This window comes from Lethenteron reissneri, chromosome 47, assembly GCF_015708825.2.
Source record: "Lethenteron reissneri isolate LAM-NWPU_2019-01 chromosome 47, ASM1570882v1, whole genome shotgun sequence".
Lineage (NCBI taxonomy): Eukaryota > Metazoa > Chordata > Hyperoartia > Petromyzontiformes > Petromyzontidae > Lethenteron > Lethenteron reissneri.
The window spans coordinates 1,427,736-1,439,928 of record NC_083825.1 but is presented as its reverse complement, the minus strand read 5'-3'; the positions used below and the strand labels follow the sequence as shown (position 1 = coordinate 1,439,928).

General features: G+C 50.7%; 1 protein-coding gene across 1 annotated transcript in view; it reads right to left on the bottom strand.

Annotated features, from left to right (window-relative positions):
* PRDM5 (PR/SET domain 5) overlaps positions 1–12,193 on the bottom strand; it is a 120,132-nt gene that overhangs the window by 73,939 nt on the left and 34,000 nt on the right. Inside the window, 1 exon segment of the mRNA XM_061571359.1 lies at positions 4,414–4,509. Coding sequence (XP_061427343.1) covers positions 4,414–4,509 — 96 coding nt within the window.

The window sequence follows — 12,193 nt, the reverse complement described above, 5'->3', positions numbered from 1 at the left end:
GGGTAATTGCCCCCCCCCCCCCGCAACTCTGCCCATGCTGCCACTGCTCCAAGTTATTTATTGCTCATCGGTAATCTCACCGGCCTTCTCACCAGCGTCATATAATCAGCCTGATCCACCCTCATGCACGCCATTTCATAACGGCATCGGTTGCAAATAATGGATCGCCCGTAAAAATAATAACGATGCAATCCGTAACGTGCTCAATGTTTCACAGACATAAATGACCGTGACTCAATAATCGCTCGATAGGCAGGCGAGAGAGGAGGCTGGGGGGGTTATCAACGTGTCTCTTCAAGTCGGTGTGGATTTAACGCCGCTGCTGCTGCGAATGTGCAGCGGGGATGATCGCCACGTTCCAGACGATGGGGGCTGCCACGGAGAAAACCACGCCCGGGCAGTGATGGTTGGTGGCTCTTGGTGTAGAGAGGAGGAGGAAGGTTGTGAGTGACGCTGCGGAGAGCTACAATTGATTGGAGGCAATGCAGTCGCGTGCTTCGCAGTGATCGGCACTACTGCTGCCCAGATGCACGTGAACAGAGACAGTTTTTGGTCTCAACTGAATCTCTCCCCGAGTTGGGAAGAGCTCAGCGCGTTTTGAGCTGTTCCTTATCGTGCTTCACGACCGCTGACTCTGAACCAATCTCTGCATCTACTCGCTCACCGGCAGTGGACATTGAAACGTTAAAAACTTTCATTTCGCATTCACGTTTTCTACCCGTCAGCGGCCAATTTGAATGGCATGAATAAATAAATTAAACTCTTCTGCAGGCTGCAAATGTACGATAATATTTCTGTAAATTGGCTCACACGAGGGAGTGATGCGCGCAGTCACGGCGATGTCATCTCCATGTGCACAGCACGCTCCGTGGTGGCGAGATGTTAACTACCTCGCCTGGTACGCAGGAGGTCGTGGGGTTGATCCCGACCCTGACGCCAGTTGTATAATAGGAGTTTGTGCGTTCTTCCCGTGGTCGTGTGGATTTTTCTCCAGGTCGTCCGGTTTTTCCCTCCACATTAGAAACGTGCGTTTAGAGTGTTTTGCTGCTAGAAATGTCGACGTGATACTTTATTGGGCTATTATTTGTCATGGCCAGGTGACTTCTGAAAAAGAGCTCTATAGCTCGGTGGGCCTTACCTTTCCAAAATTCGTTTGTGGCAAAAGGCGTGTGGGGCCAGGCCTATTCAGACGCACGTGGAACTGCGCGCACGCGATTGGTGGTACAAAGGGGGGCCCCCTCTCGCGGCTTCCAATGCACGCACAAATATGTGGGGTGTCCGTGTGGGTCAGGAGGCTAATGCTTGCGCCCTTACGCTGAGAGGTTCCGCCGACTCCCAGGTGCTCGCCAGAGGTAAACAGCTCCTCAGACGGAGCAAGTGAGATGAACTTTGCTCGTTCAACCCCTTTTGTCCATTTCACTGCGGGATGAGGGCATCTCTGCACGCCGCGCGGGTCATGGGAGGTTGCTTGACCATGCTTCACCGCGTTGGGCAGTGTGGGTTTGTTCAGGTGCGCAAGCGTAGACGCAGAATCACAGGAGTGCAGTGCAATGGTGATGTTTTTGATGCTCTCTACTTCTGATTACTGCTTCTTTGAGAACTGCTTGTTGTGTTTAGTTTGTTGTCCTTTCCTCGCACCTCCGATTAGCAAGGTTGACTACGTACGGTGCGAAACAAGTTCCACATAATGGGGAATATCCACCATTGGCTCAGGGCTGCAAAGAGGAGATCAGCACCGCCTCAATGCTCAGGACGCCACGGTGGCGAGATGTTAACTATCCTACCTACCATACAGGAAGTCGTGGGTTCAATTCCGACCCTGACGCCTGTACATTTTGAGTTTGCATGTTCTCCCCGTGGTCATGTGGATTTTTCTCCGGGTCCTCCGGTAATTCCCTCCACATTTATAAACATGCGCTTGGATTATTTGGATGTGATTAAATGTCCACGTGATAAGCCACTTCGTTGACCTATCATTGTGGCCAGGTCGTTTCTGGACAAAAGCCACGTAGCTCAATGGGCCTTACCTGGTAAAAAAAACATAGTTTCTCAGTTTATTTGGATTGAATCAAATGATTGACCAAAGGATAAACAACCAAGCAATGCTGTTTCACCCAACCTTAGCGCGACTCTGGTCACCCAGAACAGAGCCATGGAACGTTGCATTGCTCAATGTCCTCCTTCACAAATACGAAGGAGGCAGCACAGGAGCGATGCACCACTCTGCAACTCGTGATCCAATCAACTGGCTCAACCACCTGAATGTTAAACTACAGGCATAGGAAGACGAAGAAGAATGAGCCGAGATTCAGTGACACGCGTTTGTTACTCTTTCAAAGCACGCGTGACGTTACAATTTGCGGGCCTTGGAGATTTTCTAAGTGAGCTGCAGAGGCCTTTGTGCGAAATGTCTCAGAGCGACATCTGAGATCACCTGCAGGCTGCAGCAGAGGCGTCTCCTCAACCTCAGCCATCCATCACCCCCAGTCAGGGCAGAGAGGCAGGGCCGTCCGTGGCTCAGCGCTTCTCAGCTCGACTGTGTCGGAGCCCATTGTGCAGCATCGCGCAGTGCAGAAGCAAGGTGGGCATGCCGCTCACCCTCCCCCCGGCGCGGCCACTCGGTGTTCGCCAACGTCGATCAACGGCGACGCCACGAGAACCAACCGCTTCTCGCTCTGAAAACGTTCCGGGGCCTCGGCTCGCGATGCTCGGTGAGGCTCCGTGATGTCGTTGTACACGGAGGGGCGGCAATCCTACCATTGACTTGGTCCAAGCCTCGGATGCCAGAAGGGCATCCTGGGAGACGGGAGCTCTTGGGGAGGGACCTCTTCTTGAGCGCAGTGGTGCAGGATTTTGTGAACTTCAAACAGCGTCGAGGAATATTTCCTGATAGCACCGTTGGAGGGATGCGCCTGAACATTTGCGTAGGAGGTACAGGTGCAGTTGTGAAATTGCTCTCTGCCGTTGGCGGAAGTGACTCTACTCGAAGGAGCGCAAGAGAGGAAAAAACCCGACACTCTTCGAAGGTGCACAGATGTCTTGGGGCAGGTGGAAGCACCCACACTTTGCCCCGCCACACGCAAACTGCGGTCGCGCCAATTTATGCTGCCGCGCGGACGGAGGTGGCAACGGGGGGATTTGAGAAACTTGCCGATCGTTTCAACTGCCGCGCCGGGAGATTGAACCGAACCGAAGCGGCGACCCCCGGATTGCGAGTCCGGCGCGCGGCCAACCGTCGCCCCGCGGTGGCAGCGTCCCCCTCCCCATCGACAGCCGTGACTCGGCACCCTCTGCTCTGAGCCAAGCGTCCCAAGTGGAACACTCGCACGCTTGTGCCCGTCGGGCTGGAATGAGGCCGCATTGGGTGATTCCGCACAAACGCGCACGCTGAGAGGTGTTTTCCCCGAGTCTGTCATCTAAAGTCATAAAAGTAAATGGGGGAAATAAAAATCACTTGACGTGATTTGTGCCACCAGCCACACGGCCTTTCCTGTGTGCCCATACACATTTATAGAACACCGGTTGCCTGATGCCAACCTTGCAGCTACCAACACATTTCCAGAGTTAAGTAATGATCTTAACGCGTAGTTCGCTGCAGCCAATGCTACGATTCATTACCGTATTTTTGGGCGAGGCCACGTAATGGTCTGGCCGAATTTGTGTCGATGAGAACCCTCCAGCAGCCGACACAATCAAACGAATGACTTGGCCACGTGCAGAAGCATTCAACGATGCGTCAGTTACGATTGTTTCAGCTCGCTCAACGGAAAGGCGAAGAACGATTTTCGCAACCGAAGTTTGGCGAATGAGGTCAGGGATGTTTCGTTTGAACACAACACATTCTCCAGAAGTCAGGACAAGGTCCAGGAAATCAGAAGTTAGAAAGTAACTCTCATTGATCCGAACGAAGAAGCGGAAAATACAAGACTCTTTCTCCTGTGGGCCACTGCAAGCTTCGAACACCACGTACATTTCCACTACCCCAAATGAACATTTGAAGGTGGTGGGTGAATTGTGCTTGAGTGGATGAGTGAGTGGGTGGGTAAGTGGATGAGTAGGTGGATAAGTGGGTGAGAAAGTGGGTGGGTAAGTGGGTGGGTGTAGTGAGTGGGCGGGTGAGTGGGTGACTGTGTGAGTGGGTCAGTGGGCGGGTGTAGTGAGTGGGCGGGTGAGTGGGTGACTGTGTGAGTGGGTCAGTGGGTGGGTGTAGTGAGTGGGCGGGTGAGTGGGTGACTGTGTGAGTGGGTCAGTGGGTGGGTGGGTGTATATCTGCACATTCACCCACACCCTCAGACAAAGCAACTGAATGGCTCAATCACGACAGAACTGAATCTCCAACATCTCGCTCTTCATTGGCCATAATAAATCATCATCGTTGCCCCAAATTGGGTGCAGCAGCTCAGGAGCACTCACCTGCACTCAGAGACAAAGGAGGCACTGCACACTCCGCACTGGAAGCCTCCCGGCTGCTCCCCGGGCAGAACGGCTTTCTCCATGCACTGCAGCACACTGCCACGACACACAGCAGCCATGCACTGTGTTAGTCATGCGCTCCCACCCCCTCCCCCACCCCCGAGACATTTGGATACATCTGAAAACAAAATACAGGCCTGCGTATGAATATTGCACTGGTCAGCAAAAACAAAAAAAATTCTGGCCTGGACTTTTGCAGCTAATTTCAGGGTGCTGATTCCAAATCTGATCACAGATTTGCTCTATGACATCATTTGTATGCTATCGGCATACCCCATTTTCATTGATTTTACCCGAAATTAACTCTGTCACTTATGATTGCAAGTTGTTGCGAGTCAGTGACTGCTTTAGTGCTAAAATATGGTGCTGTATTTTTAGGACAGTGTGTTTATAATATCATTTTATGTAGATATCCACATTTATTAAATATTTTTTCTTCTGCAGTTTTTATTGAAAATGCAATATTTGAAATCTCAAAAACCTGATGTGATAGACAAAAACTGATGCCAGAGTTGGAATCAGCACCCCAAAATTACCTTGAAACCGTTGGAATACCTTATGCTAGAAAAAGTGTGTTGACCAGTGTTGTAGGACGATCGCAAATAAATGTGTTGTTTTGGAGCAATCCGGAATCAATCAGAGGAAAGGTCACTTTTCACGACGTCACGCCCGTGTTGTTCCCAGCAAAAGGTGACCGCCGTGTGACATCGGGCGGACGTCGCTTTGGTCATCACGAAGACATGATGAATTCATACATCGTCATTACGTAATGTAAATTATCTAAACATCCCCTAAACATCCTGGCTGAACGTCACAGAAATATTGCATGCGTTCAATCTTCACGTGCATGCCGTCACATTTATTTCAGTGGTCTGGTGATGCTACGAAGCACTGGAGCTTCTAATACCAAAATCAAGCGCTCCGTCGTGTATACCCGGGGCTTATTATCTCACTCGGTAGTTTCCGGAGACGACGCTCGGCTGGCTTGGAGCAGGGACTATAGGCGTAAGGCACTCCCACTAGAGTACAAAGTCACTCCTTTTCATAGTAATATTTTTTTATTATTTAACCCTCAACCTTGATTTGAAGCTTTCGTGACTGCTGGAATCCATACTCTTTGGTTCTTTCGGTAAAGTTACGTAGGTAGAAATAACAATAATAGATCACTTAACCCTATTTTCATTCCTATAATCCGAGAGCAAAACAAGACAGGATGGAACGAGTGTTCCGGACCGCTGTGGCTGAAACCGAGCGCTTCGTGTGTGCACACAGGCAGCTCGTATGTGTGGTCGGTGGAGGGTGGTTAAGGAGGCAGGGGGAAAAAAAAGGGCCCAGGCCTGCTTCTGACATCGCTCGCCACTGATGTTCGACGTGGCCGGGAATTGAACTCGGGTCCGCCGGGTTCACAACACAACGCTCTCACTGTAAGCCGCTCCACCCCAATGTGCACGTCTGTCCGTTCGTTTGATTTATTTCACCAGGCGAGATCTCCGGAGACCAGGATCGTCTCATTGGCAAGAGAGACGTGGGTATCTGTTCTTTAATAATTTAATCACAACACAACACTTTACACGCGGTTTGCATTCTATTCATGCACCCCTGCATTTTGCTTGCGGGATTTATTTGAGCGTACTTTTGATTATAGGCAATTTCCCATTTTTCTATATTAAGTTACGTTTTTTTTATTTGCTCTAAATGTTTTCCATTATTTACCGACAAAGGTTTGGCGGGGGTCAGGCTTTCCCCTCGTCCGTAATGTCGCCATTTCTCAAAAGGGAAACATGTCAGCCCTAATTTGCCGTTAAATTCTGAGAGCGCAGTTAGTACAATTTAGCAAAATGCTGCGTGGCTGATTTGATTTTCTCTTCCTCCGGGCAGCATTAGTGATCCATCTTCCGAGAGTAACGGACGAAAAAAAAGAGATGAATTCTTAAAACCAATTGTGCTGGCTTTTCCTGAAAAGTGGGGCCTGTTTGCCGTCACAATTAGATGGTCTTTTTATTTTTTCCTCTTGTATGCTTTACCTTACTTAGTGGCGCTGAGCCTTAGCCCTTGTAAAACGAGAGCACTTGTCTTTTCAAGCAAAACTCAAGTTCTGTTTTATGGCATGCAACCAATGATTCATCGCAGGATCGTGATACGTGGCGATGTCTTGGGAAGGCCTTCATCATAAGTGGATTCTATTCCATTTTTGCGAATGATGTCAATACGTTCAGGCGCTAAATGCCAGGTCTGCGAGCCACTGCGAGAGGGCTTCAGGAGCGAGTTCGTGTAGTTTTATTATTCCTCCGTTGAAGTAGCGCACACTCCAGCGGTTTACTATGTGGTCCATCGGAGTGGATTGACCAAAGCTGATGATTATGCTAACAAATAAACAAATAACTTCGTACTAAACATACATGCATGCATACCTAACGCTTAATCACTCCAATAGCTCATAATGCAATGTTCTTTAATTGCCCATTACAAATTATGTTGAGGTTAAACAATGATTAAAGGGTTTAACACGGAGAATGTTGAAACAATTATTCAGGGGACTGTGTAGGTTTATCGTGGTTGTGTGATGCGGACCCTCCAATGTGTTTTCGGGTTGCACCGTGTATTTTCCAGCACGAGGTCTGACGTTGCGCTCCAAGTGCTGGGAGCTTTATCAGGAACTAAGCATTCTGCTCCTTGGAGAAGCTCCCAGCGTGTGGAGCAAAACAAATGGATATCATGCCAAACAATGCACAGCTGACTCCACAAATACATCGGAATATTGTATTCACGGGCGCAGCTTTTCTTCACAGAGGTTCAATTTGTTGACAATATGCCAGTGATGCACTTATCATCAAAACGAGATGATTAATCAGTTCGGAAACATTTTAAGATAATAATCAGCAATACGTGATAAGTATCAGAGACCACTTTACAAGTCTCCTGTGAGTCAGACTCACCGAGAAAGAGAGGACTTCCCTCAGGGCAGTCCCACAACTTCCTCGCATACATTTCGGAAACTAGAAAAGGTTGCGAGTAATCAGGAGTGTAACTCATTAAGTGGACTTTTTGCTTGAGCACAGTACATCAACCAATTAGGAGTTCTGTAGTTCAAACTAAAATCATTAATCCGCCTTTTAGCTTGGGCATAGTACGTCAACCAATTAGGAATTCTGTAATTCAAACAGAAATCATTAATACACCATTCCTTCATGAGGTGGGAAATGCTGATGAAATGCCAGGAGTGGGGCCTATTGAGATAAACCCACCTCTCTCTCATCCACACTGGGATGGTAATTGTGCATTCATTTTTATGTATGTGTCAGAAAGTTGACTTATTCCATAAATAAGGCATATTTTCCAAAATTACACTTAATTACCTTCTAAATTACAACCCACATGTATTATTAGGATCATTTAGAAAATGTCACTGTGAAATTACCTAATTTGTTCAACTACCCCAGAGTGCCCTTTTGCACATGCACACAAAGACAAAGACCTCCCGTGTAGCCTTCACAGACTTTTGGGGCAAGTGCTGTGAGCGACCACCTATGAAGTCCTGCACGGCACACCACGGGGTGGGTGGCTAGCACCACGCCCGACCGCCTTTGTTTCCCTAGTGATGATGTTTATACATCACACCAGGTACACATATGAGGAGGCTGAGTCGACCTAGGGGAGGCCCAGGATCAGTTCAGATAATCGTCACCGGTGTTGGACGTGAGCGGGAATCGAACTCGAGTTGCCGAATTCGTAGCGCAGTGTGCTAACAGCTACCCTACCGCTCCCCACGCACACTCACAATACAAGATCAAGATGCCATCAGGGGCCTAAGCCACCACCGCACCTCACCAACGTTTTCTACTCTCCGCCAGATGCCGCAGCTGCTGCTGCTGCAGGTAGACACACAGCGACCTCCACACCCTGCCCCGACAGTCTCCCACCGTCCGCTCTGAGCTCTTTCCCTCGGTCGCCACACTCGTGGACACAATAAGAACATGGCATCACAATATCGCTGTGGGTGGCTTTCAAACATGACGCAGCGCACAATGACCACGATAATCGTCACCGGTGTTGGGAGTGAGCGGGAATCGAACTCGGGTCGCCGGCGTTCATTGCGCAGCGCGCTAACCGCGACACTACCGCTCACACACGTGCGCACAGGCGAATATCGCTGGTTGCAGAACAGCTCGGCATTGCGGATAACTCTGGTCACGCGAAGAAGCACCCCGAGGTTCAGAGCTCTCTGCAGAAGTCTGCCAAAACCCTTGATCGCGCGAGCATTTGTGTCGAGGCAAAATCTTTCACTGATCCGAACGATGGCCTGCAGAATCTGACAATTACTAGTTTGACCTGGGAGTGCACGGCACTGATGGGATTTCATGCTGGCCGCGGTCCAAGGGGGGAGGGAGAGAGAAATGAGGTGGGGCGGGAGCACGGGGCAGGCGGGGGGGGGGCAGAGAAGGCGGCGCTCTCAACTGAGTGTGGCGAATGTTTGTGCAATGCAAGACTGGAAGAAAAGGGGCTTTTTGGAGGCTTGGGAATAGAGCTGAGCGGCGAGCCTTAGGCCAGCAAGGAAGGAGAGGCTCATGCAATGGGGGGGGGGGGGGGGTGGATGAGGAGAATGAAATAAATAAAAGAACAAAAACAAAACTTGTCAGCTATAAAAAGCAGACGCTTTCCTGCAATAAATTTCCATTCTCCCGTTGCAACGCTCCGACGGGAACCGTGGTATTTTGCGGGGGGTTGCTCCGTTCTCTCACCAAATGTACTCACGAAACAAGATATCCCACGTGGACACAGCCGCACTATTGGTGGCTGCCTGAGCCACTATTTGTATGGATATGAAATTATTTCCCGTGTTCATTCTTCATTTTCGCCCCCTCTCAATTTCATTTCTCACTCTAACCTTCTCTCCCTTATCCCCGTCTCTCTCTCTCTCTCTAAAAAACAACGGCCACACGCATGCCCTTATACTAAGAGAATGGGGGAAATATAGAAGACTTCCACAGTTCCTACATTTGTCTTCGTGCCGCGCTGGTATGCCTCAGGTGCTGGGCGGTTTGTTGCGTTGAAGGATCGTAAGAGGCTACAGCCTGCCGGTGGCTTAGGCAGACCTTTATCCAGCAGTGGATTGAGCATGGCTGATGAGGACAATGATATACTTCACGTCGTACAGACTGCCTTCGCTTATGACGATGAAATCGATGCAAAACAAAAGAGGGACTTCGTCTCTGTACTTTACACAGCGTCTGCTCAGTTACTGGACATCTGTGGAAAAATTACTTTATAGCTCATCAGATTCCTCCGGTATGAATAAAGAATCTGATTCTGATTACACTCGGTCAGAACAGAAACAAGGTGTTGTGGGACAGTGCAATATTCCTGACACCACTGGATTGGCCACGCAATGCAAACCACTCCACAAGTGGCTGGATCGTCTCATGAATATAAATTGTTGTTGCTGCAGGCGAGATGCCAAGCGTACACGAGATTTTAAATCCTCTGCAGCCGTCTCCTGCCAGCTCGTGCCAGCTCCTGTCAGCCGGCGATGACCTGGCCCCAACCCCGGCAGTTTCGTTAGTAATCTCGTCGACTTTCACCGTGAGGTCGAACAGCAGGGGTGGCCTGCGAAACGTGAGAGAGAGACCAGGGGCAATGATCGATGCCCTCATTGGCACAGGCTCCAGGTTCAAGGTTCAAGGTGGGGGGGAGAGAGGGGGGAACGGAAATAATCAGAAGCATTCACACTTTTTGGCCGAGAAATGTGCTCATTTCTGGCCGCTCTTCCAATTGCTGCGAGTTTCTTTTCCATGGAATTCTCAACCAAAAGCGGGTTGCACAGCCAGCACCTGTAGGATTGCTGGGCTTTTAAAGCAGCTGTTACTGCATTACATTGCACCGTTTGTGCGAAATCAAGTACAAAGCTCCTCGCCAACACGTTTCCGCCTAACACTGGAGAGCTCCACAGTCAATCCGCCATCGGATGTCGGGTCGGTCACTGGGGGTTGTTTGACCATACTTCACCACGCCGGTCAATGCGTGTTGGTGAAGGAAGCAGGGAGGTGAGCGGGGGGAGTAGGTGGTGGACGGGATGCGCTCAGATGTCAATCATCATCACCGGTGCTCGTCATGGCCGGGAATCGAACTCGGTGTCGCCGGAATTATAACGTGGTCTGCTAACCACTGTGCCACCACTCCTTCCCTCATGCTCAACCCAAATTCCCTAAAAGGGAAAACAAATTTAATTACTTCGTGTTAAAGTAGCACATTTTCCAGAGTACGGTGCCTTATGGGTAAATGGTTAAATGCACGTAAAAACATTACCCGATTCATTAATCAAAGAGAACGTTTTGTGACTTGAACGCTGGTAAATGTCGGTATTGTAAAACAATTACTCCAGAACAACCAAAGATCAATCACAATGATGTCAGTGCTGCTGCTGCTGCACGTAAATTGATCGTTAGCGATCAGTGTGCCTTTACACGGAGGGTGGGGTATTTAATTACCTGTGCGTGCTGTATCACACTCAAAGAGAGTGGTTTCGTTCCCAAGGGAGCACCGAGGCATTGGAGATCATCTGCTGCAAAGCCAGTGGTGGAAATTCCACATTCCTATGACTTCCCCACAAAGTGAGAGTCACTTTATCGACCCCCAAGGGGATAATTGGCCGTGTCAACCCCCCAACAACCAGGACTTGAACCCGCGACCTTCCTCGCAGCGAGCCGCTGCACGCTCTCCCGACGAGTCACCTGCGGCGTTAAATATAAATACAAACAAATTTACCCTTCATCAGTTTAACAAGCAGCAGGCTTTCGCGACCAATATCATCCACAATTGAGGCTTTTGGGTAAGATCGCGTAAACCCTTCATCGCCGGGTGATCTTGCCGGTTACGTCCGTCGTAGCTGAAGTTTACGTTTCCAAACGCGGCGTTTGCGAAAAGGCGGCGGGGGCTTCGGTCAACGGCAAATGGCGAAGGTTTCTAGGTGCGGCGGCGGCGTCGCCGAGTGGGTGGTCAGAAATGCCGAGGCCACGGGGCGAACAAAGAAAAGCCACACAACGCGCTGCCCTCGAGCGCCAGCCGCCGCCACCTTCGCTGCTTCAGCTGCCGGCCTCCCATCAATCCACCACCCCCGACCGCCGCCTCGCCCCCCCGCCCGGGCCGATGGAGGCCGACGGAGCTCTCGCCCGAGGAACGTTCGCTGCGAGCGTAGAAGCCGAAGGAGAGAATCGCCAAGAAAGCGCGGCGAGACCTGAGCGGAATCCGGACCACCCCCGCCCGCCCCACCGCCGCCTGGCCGATCGGACCGCACGGAAGAGCCTCAAGCGGAGCAGCTGAGACGGGCGGCAACGCCGCGACGCGAGGCGGACGGGACGGACGCACGGGTCCATCCCTGTGCGAGCTGCTCACCCCGCTAGACTCGCACTCGGGCCCAGCTCTCGTCAATATTTTACAGCGGCCCAGTAAGCCGGGCGGGACGGGGGGGGGGGGGGCAGCGCAGGTGGAAGGAATTACAGGGCTGTCGCCTGATTGCAAAGGAAGGCCGGCATCAGCAGCAGCAGCAGCAACAGCAGCAGCAGCGGCGGCAGCAGCAGCAATAGCTGCACCTGCACAAGCTCTTGGGGGCCATCCATTGAGTTCGTAACGCAAAAATCTGTCAAAACTTGACCCCTCCCCCCTCCCTGTGGGCACGCGTACTTTTTACACTCCACCTGCGAACGTACGCTTATCGCACCCCCCC